This window comes from Ahaetulla prasina, chromosome 8 (assembly GCF_028640845.1).
Source record: "Ahaetulla prasina isolate Xishuangbanna chromosome 8, ASM2864084v1, whole genome shotgun sequence".
Lineage (NCBI taxonomy): Eukaryota > Metazoa > Chordata > Lepidosauria > Squamata > Colubridae > Ahaetulla > Ahaetulla prasina.
The window spans coordinates 52,373,998-52,395,355 of record NC_080546.1 but is presented as its reverse complement, the minus strand read 5'-3'; the positions used below and the strand labels follow the sequence as shown (position 1 = coordinate 52,395,355).

At 37.0% G+C, this 21,358-nt stretch overlaps 2 protein-coding genes across 10 annotated transcripts in view; one reads left to right on the top strand and one right to left on the bottom strand.

The window, feature by feature from the left end:
• Window positions 1-5,088: 5,088 nt before the first annotated feature.
• On the bottom strand, window positions 5,089-18,669 carry CASP3 (caspase 3). Of its 2 annotated transcripts, none has more exons than XM_058192222.1 (8): window positions 18,540-18,669; window positions 18,150-18,360; window positions 13,873-13,954; window positions 12,322-12,446; window positions 10,524-10,652; window positions 9,330-9,505; window positions 7,612-7,729; window positions 5,089-7,064 (listed from the first exon to the last, which is right to left on the bottom strand). In XM_058192222.1, exons 3-8 carry the CDS (start codon window positions 13,944-13,946, stop codon window positions 6,838-6,840), a joined length of 849 nt encoding a protein of 282 aa, XP_058048205.1. In that variant the 5' UTR covers window positions 13,947-13,954; window positions 18,150-18,360; window positions 18,540-18,669; the 3' UTR covers window positions 5,089-6,837. The 2 variants fall into 2 exon arrangements, with proteins under 2 accessions (XP_058048205.1, XP_058048204.1); XM_058192221.1 differs by having other exon boundaries at window positions 5,090-7,064; window positions 18,119-18,360.
• A 13-nt stretch (window positions 18,670-18,682) lies between these two features.
• The window catches only part of PRIMPOL (primase and DNA directed polymerase), a 35,653-nt gene continuing 32,977 nt past the window's right edge, over window positions 18,683-21,358 (top strand). For 4 of the 8 annotated variants that reach the window (XM_058192215.1, XM_058192214.1, XM_058192217.1 and 1 more), the window contains exon 1: window positions 18,685-18,861. The gene's annotated coding sequence lies outside the window, so the exon portion shown is untranslated. Of the gene's footprint in view, window positions 18,862-21,358 lie in introns of all 8 variants that reach the window. The other 4 variants (XM_058192211.1, XM_058192210.1, XM_058192213.1 and 1 more) reach the window with 3 other exon arrangements.

Here is a 21,358-nt window from a genome sequence, read left to right as displayed (position 1 = left end):
ATTCAATAAAATAAAAATTAAAAATAAATAAATAAAATCAGTGGACTTTTTCACAAGGATCTATTTTCTATGTACACCAGTGGTATTCACATGGTTTACTGAAAAAAGTCAAGATAGCGGCTGCAATGTACAATCAGAGCTATGCACACATGACACATGAAAAAACAGGCACCACAAGCCACCATCTTGACTTTTTTGACTATAGGCTGAAGATACTCCTGATGCTTTCTCCTTTTTACTTAAACTAAGTAAAAGTTTAAACCAAAGGTTACGGTAAAGGTTTTCCTTGCCCAGTCATGTCTGACTAGGGGGCAGTACTCATCTCTGTTTCTTAGCCGAGGGAGCCAGTGTTGTCCAAAGACATTTCCATGGTCATTGGCTAGCATGACTATATACTGAGGCACAGTAACTTAGCCTAACTGTCACATCTCTCTCATCTTACAGGTTCACTTAGATTTCTGCTCACTTCATTATAAGGGAGGAGTCAGACAACCACTTGTTTTAGGAGAATGCAAGTAACCTTCCATTTCCTTTAAGTGACATTCACTTATCCCTTTTCAGCCAACTTTTGGTGTGGGACTAAAATTAGGGAAGACTCTGCTACCTCATGCTATCAAGAGAACAGGTGAAATGATCAAAAATCTTAAGTGAAGCAAAGGATCATCAAAACCAGTTGCTCCTGGGACAGATGAACAATCTTTGGAGACAATCCTTGACATCTTTTTGTGCTTTGAGAGTCTTGCCGATTCATAAATAAAGGAACATTTTGTGTGGTATTCAGAGTATTTCCTTAAGTACAGATAAATCCCCAGAAAATTATTTCCCTTATGGCAGAACAGAAAAAATAGCAGAAATCCAGCTGGCAAGACAGGCTTATGAGATCAGCCATAAGCTCTAGAGCAGAGGTCTTCAAACTTGGCAGCTTTAAGACTGGTGGACTTCAACTCCCAGAATTCTCCAGCCAGTAGGCTGGAGAATTCTGGGAGTTGAAGTCTACCAGTCTTAAAGCTGCCAAGTATGAAGACCTCCGCTCTAGATACTCATGTAAATCAGCTTAGCCCTCCCGTCTATGTGGAACTAAAGTGCAACACTGAAATTAAAATGCAACACGCCACTGTAAATTTCTATTTGATATAAGTAATTGATGCTTTCCTATTACATCCTTCTGTTTATAAGATCTGAAAAAAAAATCTGGCTTTAATCATTAGGAATTTTTTTTAATTTTTAAAAAATTCTTTATGGCGAGATGGAAATATTTTACTATTTTAAAAAATTAAAGCAAACCAATAAAGCAGCAGTTGGAGCTCCCCTACCAGAATTGAAATTGCATTAAAATTATTATGCATCCTCCAACTCAACTGTATTATCTAAGGGAGAAGTTGATGTTTAAAAATGTACAGTATGTATGCTTTGTTTAATTTATGCTTTAAAAAAATATATTTAGCTCAATGGTTTCTTTTCTAATTTTATGTGAAAAAGCTGTTCCAAGTTCATTTCAAATATTCCACAGAAGGATAGGGCTGATTCAAAATCTGCTTGTTTTTGAATCTGAGCTTCTAATGTTGGTAAACCCAGTATCTTGAATGATTTCCTACTCAACTGTATGGACATTTCTTTTGTTTATTTGTAATCAATCAATTTTTCCACTGAAAGGAAAATTTTCCACTAAAGGGTACCCGCCTCCTTCAAGTCATTTAAGGGGAATGGTGGCTTAATTTGGTAGGGATGAAAAAGGACAACATTTCTGTTTCTTCCTTCTTTTCTGAAAGTGATGATCAAGTACATGAAGTGGAATTTTATTTTTTATTTTCTTTCCAAGTGTGAGAAGGGTTTTGGTTATTCTATTGGAATGGATATAACAGATAAGCCATTATAATGAATTATAATTCCCACATATAAAACATCGTTTTGTTTAGAATTTATCCACTCTCTTCTGTATTTCAGCCTACAAGTGTGGTAAAGAAGCATCTTGTTGATGACACTGTAAGGTTCCACCTTTTCATGACAGGTTATATGAAGTCAATTCAAAAAGTTAAGTTTTGACTTAAGTCTTAACAAGAATTAAGTTCAAAGTTCTAATAAGAAGAATAACTAAAGATTTATCTTCTATGACAGTTTTTTCACTATCAAATGTTGATGGAGGTACTCTTCTTGATGATCCATCTAAGGAAGTACAATAAGCTATAGTAAGTACTATTTGGGTTTATATCTCCATCAAAGCCAATGGCCTGTACCACAAGAAATATTAAAGGATTCTGCAATGATCTCAGGGAGGTATATAAAACTGTAAATTCTAGTTATGGTAGATAAATTAGAATCCTTCGAGCAGTTTATGCACATTTTTCATGGAAATTAAATTTTAACAAAACAGGCCATTTATTGGGAACTTTGTGTAACATGGATAGAGTTTACATATAAGATTTAACTTTACTTTGCACAGGATTTCCACCCCACACTTCACAATATTCTTTTATTTAGTTTTGTTTACTTCTTTATCTCTAGTGACACCCTGTGGATACAGAGGACATCTCAGTTATATGGAGGAGATTAAAAAGTGATCCTTTATACTAGTTATGAAGTTGGCTCATAAGAATGTCAGTACAGGTAGTGTCTTGACTTACAGCTATTCATTTGGCGACTGTTGGAAGTTATAAAAGCACGGAGAAAAGTGACTTATAATGGGGAAGCTAGATTCATTAACATTACTAATTTAATGACTGCAGTGATTCACTTAACAACTGTGGCATGAAAAGTTGTAAAATGGAGCAAAATTCACTAATAACTGTCTCACTTAGCAACAGAAATTTGGCACTCAATTGTGGTTGTAAGTTTTGGACCACCTGTACATAAAGAGCTCTATCTTGCTGTTTAAAGCAAAAAGGGGCCAACCCCTCCTACCTTTGTAATTTATTATACTATGAATTCTATTTATTAGAATACAAAATCAGCCATTGGAGCCAGAAGGGCTGTGATATAAATTTGGGTTCCTGATTCCTATTAATTTCTGTTGTTTATAACCTTACTGGTTGTTTGTTTCTTTACTTTGATGTTTAATGTACACAATCCAGAATCATAGATGTTCAAGTTGGGAGATCATATTAATTTATTTTTTATTTTTTTTTATAGAATTTTTTATATTTTTATTTTATTTTTATTTTATTTTTTTATAGAATTTTATTGGCCAAGTGTGATTGGACACACAAGGAATTTGTCTTGGTGCATATGCTCTCAGTGTACATAAAAGAAAAGATACGTTCATCAAGGTACAACATTTACAACACAATTGATGATCAATATATCAATATAAATCATAAGGATTGCCAGCAACAAGTTATAGTCATACAGTCATAAGTGGAAAGAGATTGGTGATGGGAACTATGAAACGATTAATAGTAGTGCAGATTCAGTAAATAGTCTGACAGTGTTGAGGGAATTATTTGTTTAGCAGAGTGATGGCCTTCGGGAAAAAACTGTTCTTGTGTCTAGTTGTTCTGGTGTGCAGTGCTCTATAGCGTCGTTTTGAGGGTAGGAGTTGAAACAGTTTATGTCCAGGATGCGAGGGTTCTGCAAATATTTTCACGGCCCTCTTCTTGATTCGTGCAGTATACAGGTCCTCAATGGAAGGCAAGTTGGTAGCAATTATTTTTTCTGCAGTTCTAATTATCCTCTGAAGTCTGTGTTTTTCTTGTTGGGTTGCAGAACCGAACCAGACAGTTATAGAGGTGCAAATGACAGACTCAATAATTCCTCTGTAGAATTGGATCAGCAGCTCCTTGGGCAGTTTGAGCTTACTGAGTTGGCGCAGAAAGAACATTCTTTGTTGTCCTTTTTAATGATGTTTTGATGTTAGCTGTCCATTTGAGATCTTGCGATATGATAGAACCCAGAAATTTGAAGGTTTCTACTGTTGATACTGTGTTGTCAAGTATTGTGAGAGGTGGAAGTATGGAAGGGTTTTTCCTAAAGTCTACCACCATTTCTACGGTTTTGAGTGTGTTCAGTTCCAGATTGTTTTGGTTGCACCACAAGGCTAGTCGTTCGACCTCTCGTCTATATGCGGATTCGTCATTGTCTCGAATGAGACCAATCACTGTTGTGTCATCTGCGAACTTCAGTAGCTTAACAAATGGATCATTGGAGATGCAGTCATTGGTATACAGAGAGAAGTGGGGAGAGCACACAGCCTTGGGGCGCCCCTGTGCTAATTGTACAGGTATTCGATGTGATCTTGCTTAGCTTCACCTGCTGCTTCCTGTTTGTTAGGAAGCTTGTGATCCACTTACAAGTCTGTTCCGGTACCTGTAGCTGGTTTAGCTTAGTTAGAAGAATGTCTGGAATGATGGTATTGAATGCTGAACTAAAGTCTACAAAAAGGACCCTTGCATAGGTCTTTGGAGACTCAAGATGTTGTAGGATGTAGTGCAGAGCCATATTAACAGCATCATCTGTTGATCTATTTGCTCGGTATGCAAATTGCAAGGGGTCTAAGAGCGGATTCGTGATGGTTTTCAGGTAGGAAAGCACTAGCCTTTCAAAGGTTTTCATGACTACAGATGTTAGAGCAACTGGTCTGTAGTCATTCAGTTCCTTGATGGTGGGCTTCTTCGGCACTGGGATGATGGTAGAGCGTTTGAAGCAAGAAGGAACATAGCACATCTCTAGTGATTTATTGAAAATATGGGTGAAGATGGGGGCCAATTGGTCAGCACAGACTTTTAAGCAAGAAGGAGTTATCTTGTCTGGGCCTGGAGCTTTTCCTGGCTTTTGTCTGTGAAATAGGTCCTGCACTTCCTTTTCTGTGATCACTAGGGGTTGTGAACCCAATGAAATGGGGTCAGTTGTAGGAGGCTTGGCTGTTGTTGGTGTGTCTGAGATGGGGGTTGTGGAGATAGGTGGCTGTAGTTTCCTTTCAAACCTGCAGTAAAACTCATTCAGGTCATTCGCCAGTTGTTGATTACCTTCAGCCTGGGAAGGAGGTTTGCCTTATTGATCAGTCAAGCACACTAAGCCTTGTATTGTACATTAAGATGGTTCTATTGCCTGAAATGCATACCGGTTGATATCTGCAAGGTCCTAAATTTCTACTGTTAAAAACAGAGATGGTCACTCAGTTGATTAAAACAATGTATATGATTTATTATCATATGAAAATTCAAATAGTCACAAATGTAAGTATTTCATAAATAAAACATTCCTTGAAATGGTGATCAAGTTTCTGATATCACTTTTGTATAAGATGAAGAATTCTTTTTAAAGATTAATGTCTGCATGCTTACTCTACAACCAATTTAGAAAGCCGTAAACTGAGAACATGCAACTTATCAAGCAAGTACACATCATAGGCTTATTGCTGAAGTACTAACCTACTGTTCAGCAAGCCCTGTAAGAATGGATACTTAGATTCTAGGGTCCCTGTTGCTTAAGACCTTCCTTTCCGTCAAGCATATAGCAGCTACTATAGTACTATTGATCTCTTACCTGTCCCACCCATTTGCATTTTTGTAATTGATAAGAATCAATTGTTTTATACTGTGGAATTGGTAACCACAATAAAGACCATCAGAGTAAATTCAGTTGTCCTGGTAAAAATGTGCATCCTTTTAAAAACTTTTTTAATACTTGTTGTTTTTCTGAGTTCCTGGGGTGCTTTCAGAATTTTAGCCTATCGCTTTGAAAAATCCTAGTGAATATATGAAGATCCTAGTGAATATATGAAGAATGGAGGCAACAGATGTCCTGATCTTTAAAAAGGGGGAAATGGGAAGTCTTTAGCAAATCTTTAACCAGGACAAAATTAAGTTCTAGGAAGATAGATCTATTAAGCATTCTATTATTCTATTTAACAGCAAAGATTGTTAAAAAGTGAGCTAGCTTTATCTTTATTCCTGAGTTTATAAGAAGAAAACAGACATGCACTGTAGATGCTCAAAGTCTGAGTTTCACAGGAAATGTATACCCTACTTAAGTTTTAGAAGCCTCTCTTTTATTCTATTTTTAAATAATTCATATTTCTACAAGCTACACATTCAAAATTAGAAATGAGGATTCACACTTTTGCATGCCTTTTAGAATATACAAAGTGTATATGCTACCAGTTAAAAACCACACACTACTGCACTACAAACTGAAATTCAGGACCCAATTCTCAGTCAAGTTCTAAGCACCTTTTGTCATCTTTTAAGCTTAAATCCACTTAAAGATATTGCTGGTATTCTAAAACAGCAAAACGCTCTAAGTAAAGTTTAAACATCTGTCACTGAGCATTTTGCATTCAATAGCAAATGCACAAAAAGACAGCTATCAGGAATTTGATTCTACTATCAATAGATTAATCCTACTGATAGTTTAGTCTTTACACCATTTTGTAAAACTTCTGTTGTGTAAGGATATTACAATCCAGTCTTAAATACTCTGATTGGCAAGAAGTTCCAACTAATAACAATATTAATTTTTTTGATGTATGTTTATTTACAAATAGGTTATAATATTATACCAAAATTAACCATTTATTCTGAAAATGGTACATTTTATTACTTTTTACCTGCAAATTATACTGCAAATTACATTATTCAGTAACCAAAAGTTACTGAAACTTTCATAATTTTTATTGAAAATTACTCCAAATCAAATGGAAACATTTTCATTTTCTAAATCGTAATTTCTGTATCACTAAATCTGCACAATTCTGTACTATTGTTCTATCAACTGAAATACTTATCTTTATAAATCTTATCTTTATAAAGCAACCAGGGCACCAGAAAATAAACATAGCTCAGAATAAAACAAATTCTGCCATCTCCCTTCTTTTAGCTTCTGTATCAGAAGATAAAGAACTCTTTAGAATGGAAAATAAAAATCTTTCGTTAGCATAGAGACAATACATGGGATCTGCTTCTTTCCATGAAAGTCAGATCTGTTTGAATAAGAACTGAATTCTGCAACTTTGCGATTTACACGTGTTAGGATCTGCATAAGTTCAAGTTTCTTAGCATATTGTTTCAACATCACACACAATGATTGTATAAACCAGGAACCATCTAAGGAATTCCTCCATGAGTAGTAGCCTAGGAGAAAGTAAAAAGAAACATATAGTTGAAGCAATAATTATAAAAGCCAGCCACAGAATTTGTTCTCCAGAAAATTACACAATTATCACACCAGCAGCATGGAATCCAATGAGAGCATCTAAAGCAGTATTCTGGTATTTAAAATATTTAATCACACTATACCCAAAATTATTTATTTGAAATACCTCACTTCCCCTTTCCTTCCACCAATTCTTCCAAGTATATTTTCTTAGGGAAAATGGAAGAATGAAAGAAATAACCTCTATCTATTTCCAAAGACTTCAATAGAGGTAATCATTCTACTAATCAGAAAAATCAGTGATCATAAAATCATTCATAGAATAATGTCTTTCCCTGTTGTATCCTGACCCAAAGCTTGAAACCTATAATCGTAATGGGCAGGCTTCATTGCAGTCATAAGTCAAAGGCAACCTTTAGTCAAAACAAATTTAAGTTCCATTAATTTTAATAGATCTATTCAAGATAAGGTTATAAACCTAATGAAATTTACACAAAAGTTGCATTTTCCATTCATTTATCTTACCTGGTGCAGTAGAATAAGCGTATAGGAAGTCTGCCTCTACAGGTATTTTCTGACACATTCTTACATCTGAGCCGCTGTCTGTTTCAATTCCAGAATCAAGATCCGTTCCTCTGCAAGCCTACCAAATACAAAACAGGAAAATATCATAAATATTACTAATGTTCCTCATTAACACTGATGGGATATAGAAATGAGAGCATACAGAGTAGAGATGAGCAGTATTCTGATTCAAAGCAGAAAAAGTACTTTAGATCCAGCATGGATGCATTTACTGTATCTTGCAGCAGCATCTTAAAAAGCCATGCCTTCTCCTGGTCTCACAAGACAGCTTCCTGGGTCCAGACAGTTACCATGCAAGACCAGGAAAAGGCATAGCTTAATACCACATGAGCAGAGACTGTGCTCCTGTGGACAAGGGACCATTGAAACTATAACTCATCTCCAGCTATACTGCATCTTCTCTATAATGACTCAGACTCAGTAACACCTTACCTAATAAAATATCTGGAAAATACTGATCTTTTTTACATGCAGTTACTGTTATCAGATCGAGATGAAATAATTTCTCTGAATGTGGCTAAATTCTGCTAAGCTATATGTAAAATCAGGCAAACTTTAACTATCCACTGTTCATCCACCACCAATTGCAATATATTATGTCTGTCTTTTATTTTTATTTTTTATTATTATTATGTTTTAATGCTTTTATTTGCTGGTCTGTGACCGTAATAAAGATTGATTGATTGACATGGCTTAATATGTTACTGACAAATACAATAAGCCATGTCAACATCATCTTTGAATACGATAGTCCTAAAACAGAAAGAATAAGTGCACTTTCCTATACAAGAGGTACATAAAGCTATAATATGTAAAACTTAAGGTCTATATTAAATTTGGAAGTTTTATCATCTTTAGAGTGCCCTGTTGCAATGGAGGTCATAGATGAAATCATGCTCAGAAATGGTTTTGTATGTCATGACTTTGACTTGGGTCAAGGGAAGTTTGATGATTTTAATTTCTAAAGATGAATATATGGAAACTTCTTATTTTAGGGATTATGAATTAGACTGCTTTACTTTGAAAATAAGCCCACTAAAAGTAAATACTGCATCCTTTAAAGAAAGAACATAGAACATAGAGGCTCAGTTTCTGTGTAAGCACACAAGAATAAGGAGACCTTGGTGGTCCCTGAGCTTGGTTGTTCTCTTGCAGACATTTCATTACCTAAACCAAGTAACATCATCAGTGCTAGTAACTAGCACTGATGATGTTACCTAGTTTGGGTATTGAAATGTTGGCAAGAAAACAACTAAACTCAGAAGCATTAAGGACTTTGGATTTCAATCCACAAACAATTCTCCTTTATTGGCATACAAGAATAATTTGTATTACTACACAAGGACGATTACTACATGTAAGAGGGTTCTGGTGCTTTCCTACGGATCAGCGCAGGTTTCAAAACCTGTCACTACCGGTTCGCTCGTAGGCGCTCGTCCAGGCGGGTGGATGGAGCCTCCCAGCGCCGCCGCTACCGGTTCACCCAATCCAGGGCGAATTGGTAGCAACCCACCACTGCTATGGATAACAGAAGGATTCTGCTTCATTACTATTCCCAATTCAATGTGTATGTTGGGAGGATGAGAAACATTTGGTCCTTTGAAGAAGTCTTCTTTTATTGAAGGACTTCCATTTCTCTACTTTGTGTTTCTTATTACCTGGATAAAAAAGAGCTTTGGCTTTCCTCCCAGGGTTTTACACCTGTCTCCTCTGAAGAGGCTGGTTAACATTTTCAGCTCTAGAGGACCATCCGTGCCATAAATCAGTCCATCTTCCCCATGGCTTAGCAAGACACAAACAAAACTATTTCTTTTTCTATGATCATCCTTGGCAACTTAAAGAGAAGATAAACAATGATGTTTATATTGTGATCAGAAATTCCTGAATAACAATTTTCTTTCAAATTAACCAAGAAAATTATATTTGTTCAAAAAATAAGACTTTTGAATAAGATCTAATTGGTCTGTAGAAGCAGAGAAACATTTTTAGTATAATAGTTTGTTTTTTGCACTTCCAAAAACAGTCTATGATTTTGCTATCTTCATCAGGATAGTCACAGCCAAGTACTTTCCTGTTTTAAGTATTCACATAAGTTTCACAAGATGCAGTACTGATAGTCCTCAACATATGAATGACCATTTGTTTAGTGACTGTTCAAAATTACAATGATGTGGAAAAAAGTTATTCACAACTGGTCCTCACACTTAGGAGTGTCCATGGTCACAATGTCCATGGTTGCATGATCAAAATTTGGGTACTTGGCAACTGGCATGTATTTATGACAGTTGCTGTGTCTTGGAATCACATGATTGCCATCTGCAACTTTCCCAGAAATGACAAGCAAAGTTGTTGTGGAAAACCAGCTTTGCTTAACAGCCATGTGATTCACTTAACAACCATAGTGATTTGCTTAATGGCTGCAGCAAAAAAAGGTAAAAAATGAGGCACGACTCATTTAACAATTGGAAATTGTTGAAGTTCAGGTTCCAATTGTGATTATAAGTCAAGGACCCCTGTACATGATTTGACTCTAGTTTATAGCAATAAAATGTTCTACCTTAAACATTATTTTATTAAAACCAGAAAGTAACAAAATGATGGGAATTGTGTGAAACAAAACATCTTTGAACACAACAAATTTTATTCTGAAATGTATATCTGATTGGATTTGATAATACTCAGACTCTTCAAAACTCTATACTTTCTTACTGATATGCCATACAATTCTTTTAACTCTAGGCATAAATTTTACATTTCATTAAGAAGAACAGATAGCTCCAAACTTAAAACATTAGCTTGTTCTGTAATATACTTCAATACAACTGATGATGCATCATAAAATGATTACTCACTATTTTGCAACACATCAATAATTTGTTTGCATGAGAGATCATTATAAGTTTTCACATTATATCCCAATGTTCTGAAAGTGTCTAAAACAAGTGCTGCATCTGCATCTGTACCAGATCGAAGTGCCATTCCTTCATGTTAAAAAAAAAGAGGGAAAAAAGTCATGAGACATCTTGCATTTTGAAAACACTATAATGCAGCAAGACTGAATATTACAGGCAGCATCTGCCCAGCTAGAGAATATATAAAATATGAAATAACAGCTATACTGAGAAATGTTCTCAGGCAGATCTCACATCATACAAGGCCATGAAGGCATTGGGTATCCTGGCAAGCTAGAATTTCCAATTGTATTTACTCTTTAAGCCACCCAGAGTTGTGGATTTTAGGTGAGGTGCCAAACAAACAAACCTCTTCAGAAGTGTCTTTTTAGAATTTCATGGTCAGAGTACAATGAGCTAGCAGGCAGCTGAGTCCTTTGGGACACTGGAAGGAGAGGAGGGTTCACTTAACATGCCTTTATTCCCACAATCTAGGAATGTGATGCCCTTCCATAGCCTTAGTTATACGAAGGTACCGTATTTTTTAGGAGTATAAGATGCACTCCCCCCCCACAAAAGGGTGAAAATTTGGGTGCATCTTATACACCGAATGTAGTCCTGCCCACTTGCCAGCCCCCTGGAAAATGGGGTGTGTGAAGGCGGCAATAGGCTATGGCAATCTCTGCAGCCTGAAACAGCTGATCTTCGGGAGGCCGATCCAATCAGCAGTCAGCTGCTTGTGCTAAATCAGGCTGTGCTGAAGCTGAAATGGGCTGTTTGCTGCAAGGAGGCAAATTGCTGGGAGGCAGATTTTTTTTTCCTTGTGCTACTCAAGCTGTGCTGAAAATGAAAATGAAACTGAATCAGGCAATTTACTGTTTCCTACAAGGAGGCAAATTGCTGGGAGGCAGAGGTAGATTTTTTTATTGTTTTCCTCCCCAAAAAAGGTAGGTGCATCTTATAGTACTGAGCATCTTATACTCCGAAAAATACGGTAGTTTAGTATTGAAGCCAGAATGGAATGGGCAGAGGCTTCTTTTAGAAATAGCTAGAGTGTCTGAACTCATGGAAGTGGGGCAGATGTGATTAACAAACACTGGGTGTAGCTGCCATACCCTATAGACTTCAAACTTTCATGCATTCTGAAGAATGGCTTCATAGACTATGAGAAACTTTATTTAAATGCCAAGCAAGTTGTCAAGAGAATTAGACTTCACTCCACTGCAGTGTTAATTCTGTCCCTTTGTACTCAGGGAATTACTTCTCTTTTAAAAGACAACGAGAGGTTCTTCCTTAATGATGTATATGGAAGTGTAGCTATCCATGGCTGCACATGATTACAATATACTGATTCTAAATTTTCAACCCTTGTTGCTAGGAGAAATGAAGCTGGATCTTCTCTTCTGCTTTCCTATATATGTTACCCTTTTGCCTTTTCTTTACCATTTGATGTTTCTGTATCCATAACCTAAATGTTCCCTAGAGATGAACTGGGATATTGGAAATTTGCCCAAGACATCCCACTGATCACAAATACCCTTTTTTTGGATCATTGGGAGGGGATATTGGGTATTTTTAAAACTGTGATCAGAAGTGCATACTTTATACAATATAGGTTGGTCTTAGGTAATATAATTCCAAAGGTTGACACTGTAGAGAGAATTCAGGTTCTACGAAGTATATTCAAAGAAAAGTATTTGACTGTCCCAGGTAAATTACCTGCTTATATTTTAATTTTAATAAATAAAAATATATTTACCGGTATCTGGTAGGAAATGTTTATTGTTGACCAGAATGCATATTCCCATTTCTGGACAGTCCATTCTATAACGGTCATCTGCCTGTATCACAGAATCAACAGATTTGCTAAAAGGAAAGCTTTTCCTATGAAGAAATAAAACAATGTAAAGCAAATGTTGTCATTCAAGTTATAAATGGAAGATCACAATATTTGATTCTATGCATTTTATATGCACTGAGTTATTTACCAATTTAAAATAAAGAGTTGCTGGTAAAAAAATACTAGTTACACAAACAACAAGGAATCAGATCTTGAAGAATGAGTGAAATAATTAGGCATCTCAAAGCAAAACAATTAAGTTAGTTTATTTTTGATACATAAAAAAAAGAATAATGTACAAGGAGATGATATGAAAAGAAATAAGAGATAAGAGATTGTGACAATGTAAACGGATGCTGTGTGCATCAGAAAAATTTAGAAGATATGATTTGGACCCAGTACAAAAATGCACCTCTCTGTTATTCATTAAACAGCCTAACTTTTTCTAGCTTTCATGAAAGTTGAAAACATGTTTGTTTCCTTTAAGAACTGACTTGTTAATGGAAAAGAATCTTTTTTTAATGCTCATGTGAAAATCTAAATGAAAGACAGTGTGCTTTAATGAATAACCAAGAGATGTTGCATTTACACAAAGTCCCAAAAACTTCTTGTGATGAGTGTGTATCCAAATTCAAGGAAATACAGAGAACTTTTAGTTATAAAACCTTAAAGATACTGAACTAAGTAAGGATTAATTTGAAATTATCTGCTAATTGTTTAATACATTTCTCTTATTTATTTATTTACAAACTGGCACTTGCCAAAGTACCCAATTTTCATACAGAATGTAAAGTAAGGGTGTTGCTACAATCCTCATAGTTTTTGTAGCTTTTGCTATAGAATAGTGAGTGGTAGGAAGTGCCAAATGAAACACCCACTGTTGACTGACACAGTCTTAGTTGATTTTTATTTATTTATTTATTATTTCAATTTCTATACCGCCCTTCTCCCAAAGGACTCAGGGCAGTTTACAGCCAGATAAAACAACAGATACAAAAATTAAAAACAAATTTAAAAGAATGATTCAAAATTGGCTGAAAATACTAAAAAACTAATAAAAAACCCCATTAAAAACTATTAGGCCAGTTCTGTGCGATGGAATAAAAACGCTATAAAAATAGCGTTTTTTATAAAAATAGCATTTTATATTATCCAGTTCCTATAATGATACCAGGCTCATTATAGGAACTGGATCAGGGATGGGTTTCAAAACCCGTTGCTACCGGTTCGCTCGTGGGTGCGGGTGTGCTGGACACTTGGGTCTAGGCGAGTGGGCAGAGCCTCCTACCGGTTCACCCGACCCAGGGTGAACCGGTAGCAACCCACCATTGGATGCAGTGGATAACTATTATATTTGACTTAAATAGGTCAGTGAGATTTCCCATAAACTAATTCTTTAGATTGAACAATAACTTTAAATACACACATATGTCCCAAGAGACTTCCCTCCCTCCAAGAAGTCCTGCTTACCCTTCAGAACCAGATAAAGTCTTTGCATCTGTTATACTCTGTGGTGATTTCAGGACATGATTTTTGTCTGCCATAGTTATTTCTGTTTGTAAATAAAAGAAATATATAATTTTAATTGTATAATTAAATAGTGAGCATCTTTTCTTTCATTGCACTTTAAAATGCAAGTTAGATACCCAACTCTGTTTGCCTTTTTTAAGGAACTGAAAACTTGTTTTCTCCTCCATGCATTTGGAACAGGATGCTATTCTGGATGGCAGAATACATGAATAATAAATAAACCATACTTTAACAAACCATTGCAAAAAGTATGTGATTTAGCAAAGTGTGACTTTGTAAATTCCTGCACATATGCACTTAGATTTACTTACTTGCTTTGTAAATCCCTTTTGAGAAACAAGGTCAAGGGATATATGGTGTATTTTCCCTGAATGTTGAATTATTTCATTGAAGCAATTTGTCTACTGACCTATGATAGATCAATACTTGAAGGGGTCTCAAGATACTATTTCTGTTCAATTGGACTTCCCTAATTTTATGTGCTAGATAACCTACAGCACTTTCTGAGATCCTGATGCTGCACTCCTGGCAACAAACATAAGGGTGTGACAATTAAGAGAGGTTCCCCTCCCCTTGTGGGGTCTGTTCAAGGCAGAACAGTAATGGGGCACATGGACATTGTCAAGGATGGAAAGTTATGAGGATGTGAACTGATGGTATCTTTTTTCTGTGACTCTCTTACTATTTACTTCAGACATCTTGGTGGGCATTTCACCCTTATTTGAGTCTATTGTCTCTGAATCCTAAAAATACCAATTGGCTACTCGCTAGTTATCCATGGTAATAATAAAATGAATGGTTCTCTTCAATAATGCTCAAACAAAGAAAATACAATCTTGTTATCAATAAGGCTTAGATGATTATTCGGAAGAAATGTTTGTCTAAAGAAATTGAGGGTTCCATTTTTGTAAAGCCCAGAACACACAGAGAATGTACACATACAATTAAGGGAAAGTCAGTCAATATGCAGAATTTCAGTCAATACACAAAAACCAAGATACCTATAGGAAAACTAGAAGAATTCAAAGAACACTACCTGCATAAGTTAAGTGAATATGTCATTGCTTTAAAAATAATTACATTTTACCTGAAAATACAATCATTTTTAAAATAAAGCAAATTGGCCACACACTTTCCTAGGACAAAGAACCACAAAAAGACCTTCCCATAAGCAGACATCTGTTCTGATTTTGCAGTCTGACACGTGCTCTGTCAGCAATTATTTACTTCTGTTCCACTACAGTGATACTAACATACAGAAGCATCAAACCTCTTGAGAGGACAATGCTGTTACCAACTAACCTCACTCATGTATCAAAGCATTACCTCATCCTGCTTAGCTAATGCACTGATGTCATCGTCTGTCAAGCAGAATATACGTTCCTCTGGGGAAGATGATCTCATTTCTCAAAGGGGGGAAAAAAATCTGTCTACGACCGTTTAAGTTAACGCTTGTCTGCTTTTTGGTATTAACATTTGGTCCCCTGAGTTTCTTTGACAGAAACACTATTAAGAAAGTTAAGATGGTTCTATGAAAAGTTAGCACTAATACAGATAACATATATAATAATGTATGGCAATATAATTTTTAATGCAATTTAAACTTAAAGATAGTATTTTTTATACAGTAATAGGTAGTGCTGGCTACCTTGGAGAGCACTGAAGAGAGGGAAAAAACCACAGCTTCCAGGTAATATTTGAAACCATGATTTTCCATATTGTTCTTTAAATAACTGACCTACTGCTTACCTAAATTAGCACTCTTCTAGAAATAGTAATGTTTTAAAATACTTTTTCAATAAGATACTTCTCTTTCAGCATTATCAGTTTATAATTTTAAATATATTAAATGTGATACACCAAGAATAGAATCCAGATTCCCAGCTATATGAGTAGATTGCAAATACTATTAACTGTAAAGGAAACAAGGAAGGGTATTTCTTCCAAGTGTGGTCTGTATCAGACTTGGAGGCACTGAGAGGCACCAACATTTTACTCGAGACATTTACCTGCTTTATGCTGGTACCCCATTCATTAAATTAATTCTAGAAAGCAAAATTAAAACATAGGAATGACGAAGTATGCAACCATAGAACATTCTCAACTTTGGTGCAACATATCAGGGAATTAGAAATTATTTTTATTTTGGATTATAAAATTTTTATTGAAAGCAGTGTTGAAATAACTCTTGTTTAGCAGGCATTGCATCCTTTTCCAATCTTTATGATTTGAGGCTTTAATTATTGACAGAACCTAGATGCAGCCTTGATTAATCTGCCTAATCTCTTAGGTGAAGGTTGGGCATGGTCCTTTTCCAATCTTTAGGGTTTGAGGCTATATTTATTGACAGAACCTGCAGGCAACCTTGATTAATCTGCCTAATCTCTTAGGTGACTGTTATATTTCAAAAAACAATGAAAAGCACAGATGTGTTCCAGATACATCTGCTTCCAGTGTGGCATAGTAGTTAAAGCACTGACTACAAAAGGGGAGGCCCAGATTCAAGCCTTGAAAATTCACTAGATAATAGACCAATTACAGTGTATCAATTCAACCTACTGCCCAAAGTTGTCACTGTAGGGATAAAGTGAAACTATATAATCTGGTGTGAATTTTAGTAGGGAAGGGAGGATATAAATCAAATAAGCAAATAAACGTTTGTGATGACCTTCTTACAAAAATCAGATAATTTAAGGTTAGCCTCAGAATACAAATAACTGGAATAATAAAACCAGCTAGCCCTATATAGTAGTCTTCACTTAGCAACCATTTGCAGTTACAACATTGATGAAAAAGTAACTATTACCAATTCTTGCAGGTCTGTTAAACAATGGAAAGCTAATGTAAGATCATATGCAGTTGCAATTTAACTTAACAAGCACTTTGCTTAATGACTGAGTTGCTGCTTCCAACTGTGGGTATATCGAGTCACTTTTACTATACAAAATCAATTTGGATAACTTTCATTAGTAGCAAGTAAAGATACAGTGTCCAGGTACTACTAGCATATAAAAAGATATCTAGTAAACTGCTCTTAAGGTTGTTGCAAAGGGCAACTACTGGCATTCTAAGAGTTTCAAATGTCACCAATTTTATGCCCATGTGTTCTAATATATCTTGCTGCACTAGCTGTGTAAAGGACCTATATGAAATTTTATCTTGGTTATGTCATCATCAAAGATAACAGACCAATTACAGTATCAATTCAGAGCTTCCGTTCTCTGCAAAATTAGAAAAGACAATACAACCCATAACTTAACTCCTGAAGGAAAATAGCAAATAGAAAAGTTAATTTCATGCTGTCCTCAGTTGAAAACTCGAAAGAATTTTGACGGAAGCCAAATATTTAGAAAGCAGCATCCTTAAGGTGGCTTTTCATATAGATTTTGCATACAGTATTAACATTTTTTTGATAGAAAGTGCACCCGTTTTCATTGGGCTGTATTTCTTAATAAACTACCTGAGATTGTGCAGCAATTTATCAGAATTGATTCCAAATTAACTTGTTCTAAAGGTCTGACAATTATTTGGGGAAAAATATTTCTAGAACAATGCAAAATATGCATATGCATGTTCTTCACACTGCAGGATGTAGTTTTGCTAGTCAATCTCACAATCTCTGTGTGAACTACCCCTTGAAGACTGTTCATGAACTCTCAGGTAAACTGCCATAAATTAATGTAATCTTGATTATACACAAGGTCTAACCAAAATCCAAAGTCAGGAACAAAAACTAATAGTGAATCCAAAATTGTTAAATTTTGCTTTGCAAGCCATGCTCTTGGGATGCCAAAACGGAGGTGGGAAATCGGTGTTAAAGGGTAGTTTAATTTAGAGTAGCCAATCTACCAAATGCCTTAATATTTTTGAGAATTAAACTCCTCCTCTTTTAGGGATACAGTACCGAAGAGGCTTCCTTTTCTTCACTTAGTTAACTGTAGTTCTTTGGGGTTTATTTAATACTCAATGCTGGTCTGTGAGCATAATAAAATTTTTAACATTCAGTTCTCTTTCTTTTTTCATGGAAAGGTCGTGAATGTTAAGTTGGAGCAAAGGGTTTCCAACAGGACAAAGAGAGAAAGGAAGGCAGTCTCAATCCACTGCCAAACCGAATTCTTTTTAAAACCTTTTGTTAAACTGTTGCACAAGCGGTCTGGGGATGGGTATGAGAGAGCGCGGGTATCACCTTTGTTTCCAGGCAGGACGCCGCTACCTACTTTGCTGCTTGCCAGCGGCTATTCGGCCACGTCTTAATTTCCGAAGCTTGTGTAGGTGAGAAAAAGCTTGTGGGGCAGAAGTAAGCAAGACCAGTTAACCTCGATGGCGCCTATTCGCAGCTTCCAGAGAAAGGAAAGAACGGCGGTCCAAGAGAGCAGCAATAGGGACGCGTCCCGCCTCCCTTAGCAAGTTAGCTCGGCTGGAGGCAACCTTTTAAGGAAAAAAATGAAATGCTTTATTTCCAACGGAGGCGCAAGGACCCTCGCACCGGGCTCGCAAAGAAGAGTTCGAGGGACTCTCTCCCCGCCCAGTGGGCGCAGCACCAGCCCGGGAGGGAAAAACAATGACTTAGGAGGGGAAACCGTCGCCCCCGGACCAGGGTCACTGACCTCGGCTGACTCCTCCTTCGCTTCTACGGTTTTACCGTCTTTCCGACGGCTCCCAGGGCTGCCTCCGACCGCTTTCTTTACGCTCCCTTCCCCAGCCCAGCGTGCTTTTAACCCCGCCCTGGAGGCGGGGCCACAAGGAGGAAGGGAGGGAGGAAGAAGTTGCCGCTGCCTGGCGGCGTTGACGACGACCCCCAGCAACAGGGACGTTTGTCCAATCGCAAGCGCGGCTTTCTTCCTGCCGTCTTTCGAAGCTCGGCTGGCAACGGCGGTCCTCCCTCGAGAAGGGGCTCCGTGCAGCCCCCCCAACCCCCACCCCGCTGAGGTAGGTGGGCTGAGCTTCCTCCGCTTCCCCCCAGTTGCTGGGACGAGTTTAAGATGATGCCATGCAATCACGCGACCTCCGATTCTTTTGTTTTGGAACTGCATGTTGTTTCCGCAAGTTGCACGCGCCTTTTGAGTTTTTCTTTGGAGCTGGCAAGAAAAAATATGCTACATTTGTAGATCCCACCCTATCTATCTATCTATCTATCTATCTATCTATCTATCTATCTATCTATCTATCTATCTATCTATCTACATACAAACATACATATACATATACATATAGATAGGCAGATACAGGGAGACAGGAGCGGGATCCAGGACACCGTTGTTGTTGTTTTTATTTAATTTTGTCATAACAGTATACATAAACATTGTCATAAGTAAAAACATATCATGAATATATATATATAAGTAAAGAATATGCATTAGCTATATTAATTTGATATAATAAAGGGAACAATAGGACAGGAACGGTAGACACTTTTGTGCTCTTATGCACGCCCCTTATAGTCCTCTTAGAAATGGGGTGAGGTCAATAGTAGACAGTTTTTGGTTGAAGATTTAAGGATTTTGAGTAGAGACTATGGAGTCAGGTAATGAGTTCCAAGCATTAACAACTCTGTTGCAGAAGTCATATTTTCTGCAATCAAGTTTTGTTTTGTTTTGTTTTTAATCATTTTTTATTGATCCCCCCCCCACACCACACATAGTTTATGAACAGAGTATTGGCCATATCATATCTTGTACAACTTAATATATCCAAATACATTTTACTTAGTTACAATTTCTGCCAAAATACTATTTTTCCATATTTTAATCGTATCTTAATATTTCAATGCTCATTTATATAAACCACATCTTTCACCCTCAAGTTCTAATTTCTCCATTTTTACTAATATATATTGTCTTTTATTGTTTTTTAACTAATTCAGTTTTTATCCTGATAAATTCAAACATGTCCAGGATTGTTTTTCTTCTATTTCATCTTTTTCGTTTTACAGCAATCTTTCTTCTCTTTCTCATTCCTCTCCCTCCCTTCTTTTATCCTTCCTACTTTCTTCTCTCCTCTCCTACTCCTTCTCTACTTCCCCTTCCTTTCTCCCGCTCCTCCATTCTTCCTCTCACTCTAACCTTCTCTCCTACTCTTATTTCCCCTCCCTTTCTTCCTCTCCTCTTCCCTTTCTTCTTTCCCTCCTCTCCTTCTCCCTTTCTTCCATCTCTTTCCTCCTTATCTCTCTCTATAGCTGTATTCATTTTCATTTCAATATTTTCCATTATGGTGCAGGACACCCTTTTGTGAAGAGGCACTGGTTTCATTCACAAAGCTTATGGGAGATGCGTATCCAGTTGGGTGTGCACATCCAAATCAAAATGCCAAATCTGACCTGACGAGAAATTGGGAGCTCTGAGTTTATTTGCACAATCAAAACGCCTAGCATGAATATCACTCAGGAATAGTTTGCATCAGGCAGGAATGCAAGTTTCTATTCACTCTCAGCTGATCTGAGTTGGGGGGGCAGCTTCTTTTGTCACTATGTGTCAAAAGAGCTTTCCAGTTTGTGCAGACTGGTCTGTTGTGGTTTAGGTCACCTGCCCCACTTCATTTCATTCTGGGCAAATGCCTCCACTGAACTAGACTACTATGGTAGGCAGTGGCTCCTCCCTTCCCCTCACTGGTTGCTGTTCTCCACAGTTATTTGTCTGGGTTACCTGCAGTGGTGGGTTTCAAAACTTTTTACTACCGGTTCTGTGCATGTTGCTTGGGTGTGGCATGGCTTGGTGGGCGTGGCATGGTAAGGATGCTGTAAAATCCTCATTCCCTCCCCCATCCAGGGGAAGGTTACTGCAAAATCCCCATTTCCTCCCGATCAGCTGGGACTCAGGAGGCAGAGAATAGATGGGGCGGAGCCAGTCAGAATTTTTACTACCGATTCTCTGAACTACTCAAAATTTCTGCTACCGGTTCTCCAGAACTGGTCAGAACCTGATAAAACCCACCTCTGGTTACCTGTCTCCTGAAGGGCCTTCAGTGCTGAACCTGTGGGCCAGAGAAACAATGGGCTTTTTCTTTAGAAGCTCACTGATGGAATGGTAAAGGGCTGGATTTTCTTTTTATTTTACATATTCATTGATGAAGTAGTGTACCCCTCCTTGTTTCTTAAACTAGCTGAAATTCATGCTATTTCTGTCCATCTCAATTTCTATCCCAGGATCATGTTTCTGTGGTCATGTCAGCATGCATTCAGCTTTAATGTATTTTTCATTTTTGATGTATCGTGAGAGAATCACACACACATTCATTACAGAATAAGTCAGTGGTTCTCAACTTTTTCTTCACCGTGAACCTCTTTTGAGGCCAAGAATCATGGCCACAGACCAAGAGGACTTAACTGGGCCTCTGGTGGCTCAGACTGCTAAGACAGTCTGTTATTAACACAGCTGCTTGCAATTACTGCAGGTTCAAGTCCCACCAGGCCCAAGGTTGACTCAGCCTT

Bases quoted from the DNA above. Each gene is read 5' to 3' on its own strand.
- CASP3 (XM_058192222.1), bottom strand. From the start codon at position 13,946: ATGGCAGACAAAAATCATGTCCTGAAATCACCACAGAGTATAACAGAT. The intron at 9,506-10,523 runs GTGAGTAATCAT...CTTCTCTTTAAG, and splicing joins TATTGATGTGTTGCAAAATA to TTGCCAAGGATGATCATAGA. The intron at 7,730-9,329 runs GTAATAAGAAAC...TGTATTTGGTAG, and splicing joins CAAAGCTCTTTTTTATCCAG to GCTTGCAGAGGAACGGATCT.